We start from the raw sequence: 18,299 nt of genomic DNA on the forward strand, positions 1-18,299 counted from the left end.
GTAGTTACGTTAGTTACGTTACTATCTTACTTCTTTACTTAGTACTAGTAGTAGTAGTACTAGTACTTTAGTATAATAGTATAATAATTAGTAAGTATATATATATATATATATATATATATATATATATATATATATATTTAACACAGGTTTTTTTTTTAAGTAAGGCGCTTTAAAGGAATACAGTTGACAAACATATGCTATATGCTAAGTAAAAATCTTAATAATTAAGTAAAATAAATTTTTTACCAAAATTATACTTACTGAACATCGCTCTGACGTATAAGATCACAAATCTGCATAATTGTAGGCCAGTCTGGTTCTAACTGCAAATGACTTGTTGCCTTATCTACGAATAGATTAATGAGTAGCTAAAAAAGTTCCGACATTTTGAACAAATTTCAAAGAAGCTTACCTAATAATTTATCAAAATTCGTCGAACTTCGAAACATTTTGTAACTTTGACGTAATGCGTGTTTTCGCCTTCCCAAAATTTTTAACCACTATACACGAACAATAACCCGTACCAAGCAATCAGCTTGCAACAGTTAAAGAGCAACTTTGACACAATCCTACTTTTCACCACTTTTCTCATTCCAGTCGTTTCTCTCACCTCTCCGCTACGGCTAATTCGGCTCTCGTCAGACCCTCTAATCAGAGTCTGGCCAGAGTCTTCTCCCTTATTTGTGATTGGTCCGACATTTTTCATCCATTCCATTTAAGCCTGCGGCATACGATGCTTATTTTCCTTCTGCGAACTGACAACATCGCAACCAATACGGTGGCAAAATTTTAATCCAGCTAACAATCTAGCAGGAAAACAAGCATCGTGTGCTGAAGACTTTAGGCTGTGTTCCAAATATACTGCCAGCATTGAAAATGCTACAGTTTACATTACGTGCACTATAGATTTTCAATATTAAGGGTTATTCCACACAAAGGTGGAGTTCGGATTCCTATCCGGATGCTCTTAGGGTGTCATGTCACCCTTGTTTAACGTTCGGTAAACAACAAGGACATCCAGAAAACACTTAAGTAGGAATCCGAACGCAGCCAAATTTGCATAACCATTGCATAGCCGCATAACTATGCATAAAGAAAAATATAAGTAATCACATTTCTCTCATAAAGACAAACGTAAAATACGATTGAATGATTTTCTTTATGCATTATGTTTATATGGCTATGCAAGTTGTGTGGAATGACTATAATAGTCAATTTTGGAACACAGCCTTAAATGCATAAGTCCGGATCTACAATAGATGTTTTAAAGCGGGGAGCACAAACTTTTGCATAACGCATAAGAAAACGTAATGCATAAGAAAATATGCCAATTAAAATCCTTCGTTTCCTTCTTTTCCATGAAATAAAGAATTCTAGTTGATTGAATTTCTTATGCCTTATGCGTTATACAAGAGTCTGTGCTCCCTGCTTAAGTCATAAGCATAAAAAACTGACCAATTATGGCTCCTACTTGCCGCGCGGCGGAAATTGTTGCACTAGTTTATAATTCTATGTTCTCAAGTCGATCCACTTTGCAAAACTTCTAGAAATGATGTAATATTACTTCCGCCACGCGGCAAGTAATTGAGTTCAACTTTTGTCGCGCGGTGGAAATTATATATTTATTATTTCCAAGTAAGCGAGATATTGATTGTTGAGATATTGAGTTATCATATTTCCAATTTCCGCCGCGCGGCAAGCGTTGTTACGTTTTGAGTGCAGAGCCACATAGTCCGATCTATAATAAGTGTTTTAAGCCTTAAGGGGGAACATTACTGTGACGGCTAAAAAAAAGGCTACCTTTGTGAATTTTTAAATGAAAATTAATAACTTGTATGAATTATTGTCTTCATATATTCAAAGTACATACGAAGTACATTTACGAAATTATTACAAAACATTCATTAAATAATAATAATATTTCTAGCCTCAGTGCTTATTGATGGGCACTTCATCTGGAAAAACATGAGGGCACTCATGCTGCGTTTGAACAGGAGGATTTAAAATAAATTTTTTTTTATTTTAAAGTATATGAGTTGTTTCAGTTAAGCGTACTGATTTTTTGATAAAATAATTTTAGACAAAATAATGCTGTTTTAAAAAAAAGATCGCAATTTTGCGAAAAAAATTACTTTTTTTTATTATTGTTCAAAACATTACTTTTTTTTATTATTGTTCAAAAACTAATAATCCGATTGAAAAATTCGTGCGCTTAACTGAAGACGCTTAATTGAAGCTTAACTGAAGTGCATCTGAAATCCTTAAATGGAGAAACACTTTTTAAACTATTTTTTATTTCTGTATAGCATTATTACAATGAACACTCGCTTTTCACAATCTTAAATTATTCAAAGATCTTGATGCATTCTCGCCCAAAACAGCATCTGTATGGCTATGTATTTTGATATTGGTTTTCCTTGGAAAATCTGATTGTGTATGCTTCATTGGATTTATTAAAACATCAGGATGCACAACAAATATGTCGCAAAAATATATAAAATACAAATCTACGACGAAGAGAATTACATTATTAATGGAACAGATATCTCTAATTTCCGTACTACTTATTTTTAATATAATGAATATACATAATATAATGAAGTGTTTATTAATTCAAAGCTTATTCATGACAATATATACATTGATTTTTCTCATAATTTTACATAGGTGTGATAAATTAACTTACCAAAAATAGTCAAAACAATAGATAACAAAAGTGCTTCAACATGTAATACGCACACATATTCTATCAGAATAAATTGAAGTTATAGTATCTTCATGGAGCACAAATGTGCGATCTATACCCTAGCCAATTAGAATCATCCACAGTCACACAGTCTCTCTTTTTAGGGTCTCTACTACACATCTATCAACGGCGGCACGATCAAAGGAAGAGACCTTAAAGATACTCATGAAAACAACTTAGAGAAATCATAGAATGATAGAATGCGCTAACTTCAGTCTCCTTTCACTAGCCTAGTTTCTATCGAGGGTTTACTCGAGATCAGGGGGTCGATTCTGTATCTTTAAACAAGGTGAAAATTACAAAAGTGAGCAAATTTTTCTAGTGTTGAACCAAATAAAATTATCAGTATTCTAGTAAATTCGCTTACCTTTGTAATTTTCACACAGATACAGATTGTTTCAAGATACAGAATCGATCCTCTATTCTTGAAAAGTATCGTATACGAAAAATTAGGGAAATACTATAGTATGCGTCGTATATATAGCATTTCTCTAGTTTTTTGAATGAGATACTTTTCAAAAATAGGGTCTCTATGTAAGAACTTATGTAAGAACCAACCAACTACAGTCGAGCATTCAACTGGGAACTCATAACAGGGAAATACTTAACTGTAGTTCAACTTATTCCTCATCTCTTTTCAATTCTAGAATTGAAAAGAAATAAAGAATAAATTGAACCTCAATTAAGAGTTAACTGTAAGTTGTGGAACTGAAGTCTCACATCTTTAGTAACAAGAATTGCGTTAAGATTATAAGTCAGTCTTCTGCTAGGCTCTAAGTTGAATCGAGATTAAAGTTAAACTGCATTGGTAGAAACGGGTCTGCTTAGTGCTTATATATTTCCAATTCAATATTATCTTAAATAAACATAAATTTCCTTAAATACGCAATTTATGCTTGTTGTATTACCTTTCTCTACAGTAGATAATTATATATCGAAAAAAACTTAAATCCAAATGGTTATGATCACCGTCATTGATAAAAGAACTGAAATCGCTTGGATTTCGGACTTTTTTGATCCGGAATCAAAAAAGATCGAAAAAGATCGAAACCGTTATCGGTAAAAAGAACCAAAAATTGGATACAGCTTCCGTAACTGTAATCGAATCGAAATTTCATTTTTGTCATTGATCCAAACATTAATCCAAATTCTAAATCATAAGTCCTAATTGTAACTTTTAATTAACATAGAATTAAATTTGTCCTCGTGTAAAATTAATTATTAAGGCATTAACTAGTGTACGAATTATTATTAAATATACATTTAATTAATCTCATTCGAGTGTGCATTTCATGAACATCTCCATACTATTGGCTAATTTATCCTAATGATAATAATAATAATATAATCGCTATCAAATATTAACAAAAGGCGATCGCGCATGCCTATTGATGCGACTCGAATCAGCAGCTAAATTCATCCAGGAAGCAGTAGAGGCCTTGATACTCTAATTAATTCTTTCCACTGGCATTCGGAACCAGAGAACATTTGACTAGACACCTCAAGGTAAGCTTCTTTTCACATTCCAGTAATTGAAATTTGCCGCCAATGAATTACATGTGTCCCATGTATCCACGTTCGCGCGCACCCATCGACGTTCGAATTTTGGCGGTTAATCCGTACTTCACGTGGTTACGTACTGCATGTTGTGTATTTTCTATTTTTTCAGCGTAGAGAAAGCGTAGAGAAATTTTTTCAGCGGTATCAAATGTGAATGTTATACTTCCGTGTCAGAAAATGAAAAGAAAAATTTTCAAGGGGTCTTACGACATTACATTCATTTGGGGCTCCCTGAATGTTTCGAATCCTATAATGAATGTTCTATATTAACTGTCACGCGACATGCCGTCGAAAATTGTCCCGAGTGTCCCGAAGTATTAGAAAGATTCGTCGCTTATCTACGGAGAGCGGGAGAGCAACCATGAAATGATTCGGAATCCACTATAATCTGAATATCTAGCACTCGTCTTTAATCAATCGGTAACTTGAACAAATTCAGCTATGATCCTCTTTGATATGCGGAATCGCTAATTTCGTGTCACACATAATCAGGTTAGTTCGAAACCGGGGAACCAGTCGAGCTTCTCTGAAACAATAATCGATTGCGATTCGTCCATTTCTTATGGTTTAAAGCTTAAAAATCTGTTGTAGATCCGGGTTAATGAAAATACGAGGTCTGATAAAAAAATAAGCGAATTTTTTGAATTATTCGGCAACGGAGCGTTCTAGCGACATACGGTTTGCAGTGCTACAATCGTTATAATCTTCCAAGTAATTGGCTTTTTTAAAATTTACATCTCGTTTAGTTTTAGTTATTGCTCTTTGAGTGCAACGTGTTTTAGTGTTCGGGGCGATTTTCGCCTCGAACTGAATTTTTATTTTGAGAACTGATTTTAATTTTGGGAATAAGAAAAACTCGCAGGGAACAACCCTGACGGGGAAAATATGGAACTTTATAAAACTGTTCGATGACGATTTTTTAGGAGTTTATACGTTTTCAACTTTATAAGAATGCTTACAGAACAACATTGGGTTTTAAATACTTTCGAAACGCTTATAAAATACAGTATATATCGTTTCATAAAAGTTTTGTAATGCTAAAGTAACGCTTTCCAAAGAATGCTTAGGAAACGCTGACGCGCCTTCGTGCAGAGAGTTCACGGTCAGACTTTTCGAACATTTAGCAAACGCTTTTCTCAATACTGTTTGAGACAAGTATTTTCTTTCCGTTTAACAAATGCTTCCAATGTGGCGAATTATTAAATCTCAGTAAACATTTTGTAAGGCTTTTACGCAAACAGCTTAAAGAGGCCCAAAAAACATTTTCCTCAACTCCACAAGCGTTTTTCTTCCGTTTAGCAAACATTCTTCTACATATCCAATTTAAGGAAGTCTCTAAATGTATTAATGTCATGGTAATCATTGAGCTAATGATTATAACTGTCCTATCATTAGCAAACAGCTATTATCAGCATGGCAACCGTTGAAAATATTTCCATTGTCGATTCAGGAGCGCTATCAATGGCATTTTCGCCTTCTTCTTTTTCTTTTTCGTCTTACAGCAATAATTATCCTAATCTTTCTAGCGGCAAGGGGAATACGAATACATTTGAAAACTTTAACAGATTTGATCTCTTAAAGAGCCTGAAGAAGAATGTTTGACTTATGTGAATGTATTAAAATCTCGTCCTCATAGAGATTAAAAAACAATTTCTTCTTCACAGAGGTTAAAAAACAATATTCAAAGGGATAAATTACTTCGTCATACATATTGTCCAAAGGTAGCCTCAATATAACTTAAAAGCCCATCGTAGCAACTTAAGTGAGGTTAACGGTAGAATACCTCGCACATCTGGCAATAAAGTGGTTTTCCAAAACAATCCATCTTCTCAAGCGAATTTCTGTGAGACAGGTATGAATGACAACAACGGCATTGGCGTTATAGAATTAATTTTTTTGGTTTCAAAATTTTCATCTATTTTCAGAACAATTTTACTGAAACTTTCAATGCCGTTGTTAAATTCATCAAAAAATTGAGCTATATCCTTTACCCCTCTCATCCTCCACATTCCTCTTTTTATGAAGGAGAAACCCTCTCTTTCCCTCCGAAAGAGATCTTTTCAATAACTACTATGCTTACTATACCAGGTATATAAATATGAAACCAGAATTTACCAATAAATGGCCATAGCTGTCAATGTAATTGTCGTCAGACGGCGCCATTGATGCCATTTCCTTGTTCTGACATCTGACAAAGATTTTCAACTCATAACAATACAAGTTTCATACAACAAAATAGTTTGTAATAGCATTGAACATGTCGAACTTTGTGCCTGGTAACTATTGCGGACAGCAATGATTTTCTGTTACCGTTTGAAGAAAACTGCTGCAGAATCGCATCGAATGCTTGTCGAAGCTTACGGTGAGCATGCTCTTGGTAAATCACAGTGCTTTAAAAAGTGGTTTAAAAAATTCAAAAGTGAAGATTTTGACGTGAGAAACGAAGAACGTGGAAAACCACCGAAAAAGTTTGAAGACAGCGAATTGCAAGCATTGTTGGATGAGGACGACACTCAAACTCAACAACAACTCGCGGATCAATTGAATGTGATACGAGAAGCCGTCTCCATACGTTTGAAATCCATGGGAAAAATCCAGAAGATGGGAAAAAGGGTTCCACATGAACTGAATGAAAGACAGCAGGAAAACCCAAAAATCACTTGCGAAATGCTCGTCAGGTACAAAAGAAAGTCATTTCTCCATCGAATTGTGACTGGCGATGAAGAGTGGATATATTTTAAGAATCCTAAACGTAAAAGATCATGGGTAACTCCAGTCGACATCGACTGCAAGGCCAAATCGTTATGGACGGAAGACAATGCTCTGTGTTTGATAGGATCAGAAAGGTGATTTATTATGAGCTGCTAAAACCTGGCGAAACCGTTAATACTGAACGCTATCGACAACAAATGATTTGAATCAAGCTTTGTAAACGACCGGAATATCAAAAAAGGCAACACATTGATGTGATTTTGCTTCATGATAATGCACCATCACACAGAGCAGAACTGGTCAAGGAAACGATTAAGGCATTTAGTTGGGAAATACTTTCGCATGCGGCGTAAGTAATCACCAGTAGAGTAATCCTCAGACTTGGCTCCGTCCGATTACCATTTATTTGCATCGATGGGACACGCACTTGCTCAGCAGCGCTTCACTTCTTATGAAGATGTACGAAAATGGCTAGATGACTGATTTGGTTCAAAAGAGCAATAATTTTTTTGGCGTGGCATCCACAAATTGTCAAACAGGTGGAAAAAATGTATAGCTACCGATGAGCAATATTTCGATAAAATATTTTTTATCATTTTCATGCAATAAACATGTATTTTCTATAAAAAAATTTCAGTTTTATATTTACATACCTGGTAACCATCAAATAATATTCACAAATCCACTTCTAAAACGGATTACAGCAATGATTTTCGGAACTAATTTAAGTAACTCTCAAAAATATTGCACTTTATCCGTCGCATTTCCACAAGAGAATACATCTCCTTCTTTAAAGTTAGGCATTCTTCCTGCTAGGGCGGCATCCTTGCTATTAAGATACAAATATTCAAACATGCAAAAACCATTTCTAACAAGAGCTCTAACAAACAATTAAAAATATTTCAGTGGAATTCTCTAAGAATTCGGCATTCTCCCTTCATTACTTACTGTAGCAAGGGATTACATACATTTTCTGTATACAAGAAACTCTTCTTAAACAACATATACCTTTAAAGTTAAAGGCTTTAAAATAATTAGAAAGACATTGTTCAGACAGAAGATGTTTGTATTTTTATTCGGGATAATATAAATTATGAGGTTCTCGATTTTAAAGATATCCATCCATCCGTAGAATTCCTAGCGATTAAAATTTTCTACTCTAATTCAGAATTTGTTGTGATCAATATCTATAGACATCCCAAAAAACTCCCGTCACTTTCTACAATTCTTTCTTCAATCAATGAATTGCGAGATTACAAGAACTTTATTATTTTAGGCGACTTCAATGCTCATCACACAGTTTGGGAAGGCAACGACGGAAGGAAGCTTTTTCAGATCATAGACGAACCTTGTCATCCTCTAGGAAAATCCTCTAGGAAAATCTTTTTGCGACCCTCTTCTACCATGGCCTCGGTTGACTTGGCTTTGGCGTTTCCGCGGTTAGCACTGCTGTGTAATGCTTCCATAGAGTCCCATTCGGGAGTGATCATTTCCCTGTAGTTACTACTATAGGTTACCTTAAGATCCAAATTTTCCTATAAACTATCTCTCTCCAAGGAAGAGTACCAAATTCTATTTCATAAATTACTTTCTTCTGCTAAGAATTTATCACCGTTAGACAGGAAAGATGTATTAGACTGTTATGATGCATTCACGCAAGCTATTATTGCCAGAAATTTTCTTCTGGAAAATAAGCGTTTTTCACGTATTTCTGTACATTACCTTGAATCTCCCCCCTGGTGGAACGAATCCTTCGAATGATGTGCAGAATAGAAAAAAAGCTATTAAGGACTTCATATCCAATCCTACCAATGAGAAACATCAAATTTCAAAAGGCCCGCATTGCTTGTTTTAAAAAGTTTTCCGAACAAAAACGCGAAGATGACGCAAATTAGTGAACAGTTTTAATGATAAGACTTTCACTAAACAAATTTGGTCACTAATTAAAAGTTTTAAAAGGAATATAACTGAGAACAACGCAAAAAATGCCTCATTGGAGATTATTTCTAAAATATGCCCTCCATTTTCTTACTGTGATCACTCTAAAACCCTTGAAGCAATGAAATCTGAAGATAATCAGAATTTGTGCATCTGCACTTGACTTGATGATCCTCTTACTTCTGAAGAACTTAAAAACGCATTCAGTTCGTAAGAATTCTGCCCTTGGCTTAAATCAAATTACAATAGTTACAAAATGTTAGAACAAATCCCTATTGAATTTGAGAGTTATCTCTTATCCATATTCAATGAAATTTTCTCTAAGGTTTTTCCACATTCCTGGAAAAGCTCCCTGGTGATGCTTATTTCCAAGCCGGGTCTAAAGCGGTCAAACTCATTTCGCTTATGTCGTCATACGTATGTATCATGGAGCGTATCTTATACCGAAGACTGAACTGGTACATTGAATTCAGGCCCATTTTGCCACAATCACAATCGGATTTCAGACCTTTTAAAGCCTATGACAATAATTTGGCCACTCACTTCGGTGAGAACTGGCTTTCTGAACCAATCTCCTATGGCCACCATTTTTCTGGATATAGCGGGCGCATTCGACAATGTGGACTCATACATTTTATTGGAGGACTTAAGAGAGATTGGCATTCCTGCTCTTTCTAGAAAATTCGTTGAAAATCTTATCAGCGTCAGACATCTTAATTTTGTTATAGATGGTGAGCTGCACAGACCATATGACGCCTATAAGGGCACATTCCAAAGATCTACATTAAGTTCATTTTTATTTGACATTTACCAAGGACTTTGAACGGCATTTACATCAAGACACCCGATTTCTTCAATACACGATGTAATCCTATTCTCCATATCGGGAGATAAATAAAGCCATCAGTTCTATTTAGCTTTAGATCAAATATGGTTATCTAAAATTCAGAAATCTGGAAGTGTCGTCCCAAAAATCTAAGTAATTATCTTCGCACAAGGTAACGCATACAGACCAAAGAACCTCAGCATTAATGAGAGCATAATTCCTAGAGTATACTTGTAGACTTGTAGAGTATACTTGTAGTATACTAGAGTATACCGTTTCTTGGACATTAGAGGCTCAACGGTAAGCCACATTTGAGATATTGGCAAAGAAAAAAAAATCTCTGCCATGCTTCAGCTTTATCAAGCGTTATATGAGTTTACATCCTGAGTTTCTTCTCATCATTTACAGAGCCACGTTTCGTAGTGCAGTGGAATATGGATGCCAATTCTTTACCTGGAAACCTGTGGTTCCCATTTCATCAAGTTTCATTACAGAGATTACAATACAAGGTAATCAGGAAGGCAATGGGATACTGCATTTCAATACCCCAGTAAATGTCATGCGCCAAGGAATTTAAACATCAGATTCAATCTCATTGCCTCTAAGTTTATATATAAAGCTATGGCAAACAAGTTCAGTATCGCCTATAGTTCTTTAGAAGAAATGGAAATTACTGTCATTAGAAAAAACCGTCAAGTCAAAGCCAGAAAAAGAATTCTAAACGTTTCAAATATTTCGTTACTAGTTGGCATGAAAAGCACATCATTCACATATCCACTAGCATATTGGCACTCGTACGAAATCTTTTCTTTAAAGATCAAATATATCAAGGTTATAATTGTGGCAAAAATGGTAATCTTAATGTGATATTGACAGATTTCTATCACAAATCTTTCAGGTTTAGACAAAACGCTACAGCTTTTATATTGGATGGATCAAAGGAGTCGGAGGGTGCCGTTGGAGCTGCAGTCTTTTCACCTGAAGATAACCCAGAAGGTAATATTAAACACTTTCTTCTGAAACTTCTATCTTCTCGGCTGAGTTGTGGGCTATCTATCAGGCTATACAGGTTATCAACGATCTTAATCTTCTCAGAAGATTATTTTCTCTGATTCAGAGAGTGCGCTTGAAGCACTTCAAAATTCTTCAAAAATACAACGTAACTATATAATATATTGTACTGTAAACGAGTCTATTTGGACCCTTTACAAAAAGATAGAGAAATTACTCTTCTGGGTTCCCGCACACTCAAGCATACCTGGTAACGAATCGGCTGATCAAGTCGCAAAGCTGGCCACATTGGAAGGATATAAGCCCTATTTTCGAGTTCCTTATGAAGATCTTTTAGTAGTATCATCTATTCAGGCAAAGTGTAGTATACATAAAAGAAGTCTCTATTACTGAGTACACTATATTTCGAACATTTCTACACAAGTTCCATGAAAACATGATTTCATAAGATTATCTTAACGAGGCAAGAGATCGTCCTTATCAATTAATTCAGATCACGTTAATATCAATGAGAGTTTACATAGAATAAACATGCCTTGCCGGATTGCTCCTGTGGGGAATCTCGTCAAACGGTCAATCATATAATCTTTCATTGTGAAGAGAGAATGAGAAATCTTTCATTCGCTCCAAATTCTATTCCAATCTAAAACTATAATATATTGCAAAAGAATTTTCAAACTCCCCTCAAGATTTTCTCCTTGCTCTGTATTCCCTTCTCGCCAAGCTGTGTCGCCTACTTTTGGCCTTCAAGGCCAATGACCTTTCTTTTGATCTTTCTTTGCTCCTCTCCTTCTCTCCACGCGCTATTCATTACTGGGTGGAGTAGAAGTCCGGATTCTGGGGGAGAGGCAGCCATATCGATTGTAGTTGATGCTTTCTTTAAACCTAACCGCAATAAACCTTCGCCGTAGACCTCAGTGGCCTAGAACCAACCATTGGATTGCCTAGCTAACATCTAAGAAGAAGAAGAAGAAGAAGAAGAAGAAGAAGAAGAAGAAGAAGAAGAAGAAGAAGGCTCATTTGATGCATTTTTATTCAAAACAAAAGCCTACTCTGTCTTTGCTACGTGTGAAAAGTTGTAAATCCCTGTAAACGATGAAAGGAAGACGATTTGAATATTAATAAATAAACGTTAATATGTCGCTGTAGAAGCAAGTTAGTAAAAAATCTATGCACATGTAATCATAAAGCATGAAAATATGAACGCAATACATGCTTTCATCGCGATATTTTGCAGCTGATAGATTTTCTAACCTCAATAATTTTTAACGCTTAATATCTCGATTAAACACAATATTTTACTGCCAGATTCAGAAATTGATGAAGGAGATGGCTGATCTCACCGATTTTAAAGAAATTAGATGCGTTTTTATATGAAATGAACGAATCTGGCAGAAAAAAGTGTCGCTCTGTCCCACAAACCGAGATATTAAGCGTTAAAGTTGATGACCATGGAAGTTAAGAAATCTGTCATATCGACTACATGTAGTGCTATGAGTATGCTTTCTTTATGCTCTGTGATCTCTTGTGCATGCGTTTAGTCATTATTTCGTACAATAGAGTGCACAAAATTTAAAATCAAATAAAAAATGAATGTTACTCGTGCAATGTTTCTATTATACATAGTTCTATTTCAAATAAATCATAACCCATGTGGACAGTAGAGTGTATAGACAGTAACGCGTGGGTTCGAGACGTCGCCCTGAACAAAAGAAAATAACATCCTAATCGCTTGGGGTCTAACCGCCTAGATAGTGTCCAGGTCCGTTTTTGAAATCTGAAGACACTGATAGTGTCTCGGCGCTAAGCTATGGCGCGAGATATGGATGTGCCTCCTTTACCAGATAGTTGCGTTAGATCGAGATTATCGGAAACTCAATAAAAGCTCAATCAATCAAGTTCTAAGTGCTCAATCGATTGCAACTACTCGAAATATATAATAAAAATGTTTTTTTCGTACGTATCCTACAAGCAGAAATATCGCGACGCAAAGTTCCGAACTGTTACTTTTTCAGATTCAGATTAAGATACGTCGTCATCGTCGATGCATTCCACACATTCCTTTTGTATCTTTCTGATATTCTTTACGCAAGAAGCACTAGTGATATAATGGGTGATATAACGGATGATATACAGGGTGAGTCATCTAGCGTTTGGAATTTCAACTACCGGTTATTTTGAGTTTGAAAGGCGTAATAACATTTATGACGTATCAGAATTTAGTTTTTTGTTTGACATTTACGAAATGAGTCGCTATACGCTTGAACAAAATTGGAAAATATTAAAAACTTACTTCCAAAGTGGTGAGTCTTCAACCTAAACTGTAAGAAATTTACGTGGAAAATTTGGTAGAAAAGAAATGCCTTCAACGCAGTTTGTGGCTCAATTTATAAAGCGAATTCAGTAAACTGGATCCTTATTGGATAAAGCAACTCGTTCACGTGCTCGTCCAGTAAAGTCAATCGAAAACATTGCTGCTGTTGCTCAGAGTGTGCTTGAACAACCATCAACAGCAATTCGCCATCGTTCTCAAAACTTGAACATTTCATGCACTTTTTTGAGAAGAATTTTGAATAAAGACTTCGGTATGAAACCATACAAAGTTCAGTTAGTGCAAGAATTGAAGCCGCATGACCATCCGATGCGTTTTCGCCCAATGGGCTGAACAACGCTTGAAGATGAGCATTTTTACTGAAAAATCATCTTTTCTGACGAAGCTCATTTTCACCTCGATGACTATGTGAACAAGCAGAATTGTCGTATTTGAGGGTCAGAGAATCCGCATGTCGTCATGGAGAAGCCGATGCATCCACAACGAGTGACTGTTTGATGTGGTTTTTCCGACGGCATTATTGGGCCATTTTTCTTCGAAAATGAGCAAGGAACTGCAGTCACTGTCAATGGCGAGCGCTACTACGTCATGCTAAACGAATTCTTGCTTCCCAAATTTGAAGAGGAGGACACAGACGACATTTGGTTTCAACAGGACGGCACACCTTGCCACACAACCAACGCTATAATCGATCTTTTGCGCACTGTCTTCGAAAATCGCATAATCAGCCGAAATGCTGATGTCAATTGGCCGCCTCGCAGCTGCGATTTGACTCCGCTCGACTATTTTTTATGGGGAACCGTCAAGGATGAGTGTTACGCTAACCAGCCAGAAACGATTCAAGAAACGATTTAAAACATGAAAAAAATTGTCATCGATGAAATACGCGCCCATACAGTGGAAAATGTATTGAAAAATTGGGTTGATAGAATGAGATATTGTGCAGCCAGCTGTGGAAGTCATTTGAATGAAATTGTATTTCATGTTTAATGGCAATGTACTATCTTTCCAATAAAGCCATAAACTTTGAAAAATATTCATGCGTTTTTTTTTAGAGTCAAATTAAATTCTAAATTTTAAATGGCCCACCTTGTACATGATCAGCGACAAGCACTGCGATCTGAAACATCTGGAGACACGACAGTGTCGCGGCGCTAAGCATGGCGTGAGTGTACTATGATAGTGTCTCGGTCGGTTTTTTCAAAACAGGATCGATAAAATCGATATAACAATGAAACACGCTGGTAATTATTAAAAACTAAGAAATATAATTTAAAAAGCGATTTATTTAATTTTTCACAAATATCAGTGTATAATTCTATTTCCGTTCAATTTTCTTTTATATTAATTATAAATAAATAAAAATAAATTGGTTTTTCATTATTATTTTCTATCTTAGTTAACAAATACCAGTTAATAATTTCATTTCTATTTAATCTTTTTTTGTTAAATATTAAATTATAAACAAATGGAGTATGAGATTGAATCGCTTTGTCATTATCATTTACTAACTTAGTTAACAATATAGTATTTACTGCGTTAGTATATCATTTAATTTATTCTATATTGGTTACTGGCACTATGATTGTTCATTTAATCCTTTATTTAACATTTAATTTTAGACATAAATTATGAAGGTTAGAATGAATTGAAACGGCCCTAAAAATCCGTCCGAGATCTCGGACAGAAAAGGAATTAACAAATTATTTGATCACATGACTATTGACATGACTATTGTGATTAATCAATTCTTTCTTTATCCGAGGTCTCGAATCAATTTTTTTTCGTGGACACAAAGCTATAGACAGAAACGGCGGAGAGAGATATCGTCCAACTGAGCACACTATGGCGATATTAATAAACGAATCTTATATATTTAATAATCTTAACTCTTATTTTTATAATCTTAAGTATAGTCTTAAGATGTCACGAATCAATTAGAAGAACATATTAGCGACTTAAGACATTACTTAAAGCCTGTTCTACATTAGTTGCTGATAGCAAGTTCGTTGCGATAGCCATCTGAAGCTTGAATTTTGAAATCAATGTTTCATATCACAACAAATTTGCGATCAGCTTACAACTAATGTAGAACCGACTTAAAATAAGAATCAATTATAAAAACCGGCTCATGAGAAAGTGGCAAATTGCATCACGTAAATGACAGCATCCAATTAGGACGGGGATCACATGATTAGTTTTCTCTAATCTTTTCTGCTTCCATACCTATGAAGTTTTGATGACCGCGCCCAGTCAGAGGATCAGAGGAGACGGGTCATGTAATGCCGTTTACTACTCTCTTCCTTTGAGATGTCTAGTCACTATTCTCTTTACTCTTCTCTCCGACTTCTTGTGTTTTTCGTAGCGGAAATTAAATTTTTGAATTTTAGAAAATGTGATCGACTTTAAACGCGCATTTACAATAATAAATATATTATATTCTGTTAAAAATTATTACTCTCTAAAAAAAATTAATGTATCAAATGAAAAATTAAAATAATACAATCTTAAATAATCAAGTTGAATTCTATCAAATTAAAAAGTACCCTGATGAAAATATAAAGCTTGTCTAAGCGTCAAAGAAGTATGGGCAAAGAATTTTAACATTTCTTAAACACTTCATTGACTTTGCATTGACTCTTAGTGGTTTTGAATATTCATACACGTTCCACGAATTCGTTCCAAACGCTCCGTAAAATGTGTCCAAGACACATTTGTCACATTTCCCACACATTAAAAATTTTTTTTTTCATTAATATTTCTCGTACGCTCCTCAACATTTCACAAAGAATGCATTAAGCGTACCGATACACTTCCTAAACACTTCATTCATTAATACTTCATTAATACTTCATTAAGACTTCGTCTACGCTTCATAAACAAAAATTCGGCAAAAAGTATGTATACGGAGCATTCAAATATGCTTTGTGTACGCTTTCAAGAGATAAAAAAATTTATTTTAAAACGGAGCGTCATTGAGCTGTATAGCAAACGTAAACGAAGCGTCGTTGAGTAGTACGCTGCCACTAGAAGGATTTAGTGAGAACTAACTTCTTGAATTTAAAAAACCGCACAAACTAGGATAGAAGACATAACATTGAAAGATTTTTCAGTTGTGTTCTAATGAAATAATTTTTTGTAGTGAGCCTCTAGGGCTCCAAGAAGAAAGCATAGCATTTTTTTTAGATATTTACCAAATAAATGAAATATATTTTAAAATATCATTTGCTTATCAAGGATCTCGATTATATTTTATTCACGTTTAAGAACACAACGGTGCTCCGTTTACGTTCTCTAGACTGCCTAATCACGCTTCATTTACATTCAACGAACATTCTGTTCTTGTCGAAGAACTTATCTATATTTTTATTTATATTTCTTTAATGTTTAGTTGACGTTTCCTTTACGTTCCATGTTCCAATTTTCGCTTCTTACGGATTTCATTTATGTTTTCTGTTACTCTCTTCTTACATTTCCTTTACACTCCAATTAATGCTTTATTGACACTCGCTTTACGTTTTATTTTCAGAATAAAACACAAATGGTACTTTTGTTATTTATACAAACTTACTTTTTAAAAAAAAAGGTAAAAAAGCGCTGAGCGTGCGTGCTTTTCATAAAAAATCATTTGAGCCAGTTTTATCGTTTGCTGTTTAGCTATTTAGAGTAGACCACTTATGGTTGATAGTTAATCACCGATTCGACTTAATCGAGTTGATGAAACCGATCTTTTGTGCATAATCCTAAATATCCAACCCAATTAATAGTAGTTTTAATTTTTTTTTAAAGATATTCTTATTGAAGTTCTTCTTATTTTAATTCAAGTAATGGCAACTTTAATTCTCTAACAAAAATTATTATTCTTCAAAAAAAATTAATGTATCAAATGAAAAATTAAAACCCAGATGCTACAATCTTAACCAAGTTAAATTCTAATCAAGTTAAATTCTATCAAATTAAAAAGTAAAACAAATGATACTGCATAAATATATTCTCTTGTTATTTACTTAACTTTAATGATATCATTCGTATAAAAGATTTGATATCAAGAAATTGGCGCTAAGTTAAATTCCTCAAAATTTTATGTATTATTCATGTATTATTCGTAAAAAAGATTTGATATCGATAATTGGCCAAGTTAAATTCCAGTGTAATTCAGATACCAAATTAAATAAATAATATTAACTTTAATAATATTATCTTAAATATTACGTATTATTAAAAGAAGATTTGATATCAAGAACTGGCGCTAAGTTAAATCGCATTTCTTTATACCGTGCCAAATTAAATAAATAATAAATACTAATCTAATGATATGTATAAAAAATTTGATATCAACAATTGTGGCGCCAATTCTATTTATCAAAATAAAAAATAAAACTCAAGATACTATCTTTATTATTTACTTAATCTAAATGGTACTTTAATTTTTATACAATGAAACAGATAAATAAAGATACATATATCTTATTGAAGGCTCATTTCTATGGTATATTCCAATGGTTTAAATTCCTCTTAAATGAAATTATTATACCACATTTCATTCAAAGACATTTTGTTGATATCAAATCTTTTATACGAATGATACATATCATTAAAATTAAGTAAATAACAAGAAATAGTTATTTAAAAGAGTCATTTATGTTTTATTTTTTAATTTGATAGAATTTAACTTGATTGGTTATAGCATCTGGATTTTAATTTTTCATTTAATATATTAATTTTTTTCGAAGAGTAATAATTAAGTAATAAGAGTAATTTTTGACAGAGAATTAAAGTTGTCATTATTTGGGTTGGAATAAGAAGAATTTCAATAAGAATATCCTTAAAAAAAATTAAAACTATTAATTGGTTTACTTAGTATTATAAAGGATCGGTTTCATTTCGATTAAACCGAATCGGTGATTAACTATCAACCATAAGTGGTCTATTTTACTAAACAGCAAACACGATAAAACCGCCCCAAATGATTCTTTAGCACGGTCAGCGCTTTTTTTACCTTTTTTTAAAAAAGATAAGTTTGTGTAAATAACAAAATCAATACCATTTGTGTTTTACCTTGATGGAAATAAAACGTAAAGCGAGTGTCAATAAAGCGTTAATTTGAGTGTAAAAAAAAATGTAAGGAGGGAGTAACAGAAATATAAATGAAACCTATAAGAAGCGAAAAT

At 34.0% G+C, this 18,299-nt stretch overlaps 1 protein-coding gene across 1 annotated transcript in view; it reads right to left on the reverse strand.

The window, feature by feature from the left end:
* LOC105620786 (hepatocyte growth factor-regulated tyrosine kinase substrate) overlaps positions 1-452 on the reverse strand; it is a 6,907-nt gene extending 6,455 nt beyond the window's left edge. Inside the window, exons 1-2 of the mRNA XM_012202274.1 lie at positions 416-452; positions 265-349 (exon numbers count right to left, since the gene is read on the reverse strand). Of these exons, the coding sequence (XP_012057664.1) occupies positions 265-349; positions 416-452 (122 nt within the window). The remainder of the gene's footprint in view (positions 1-264; positions 350-415) is intronic.
* Positions 453-18,299: the final 17,847 nt, after the last annotated feature.

The sequence above is a fragment of the Atta cephalotes genome (assembly GCF_000143395.1).
Source record: "Atta cephalotes unplaced genomic scaffold scaffold00029, whole genome shotgun sequence".
Lineage (NCBI taxonomy): Eukaryota > Metazoa > Arthropoda > Insecta > Hymenoptera > Formicidae > Atta > Atta cephalotes.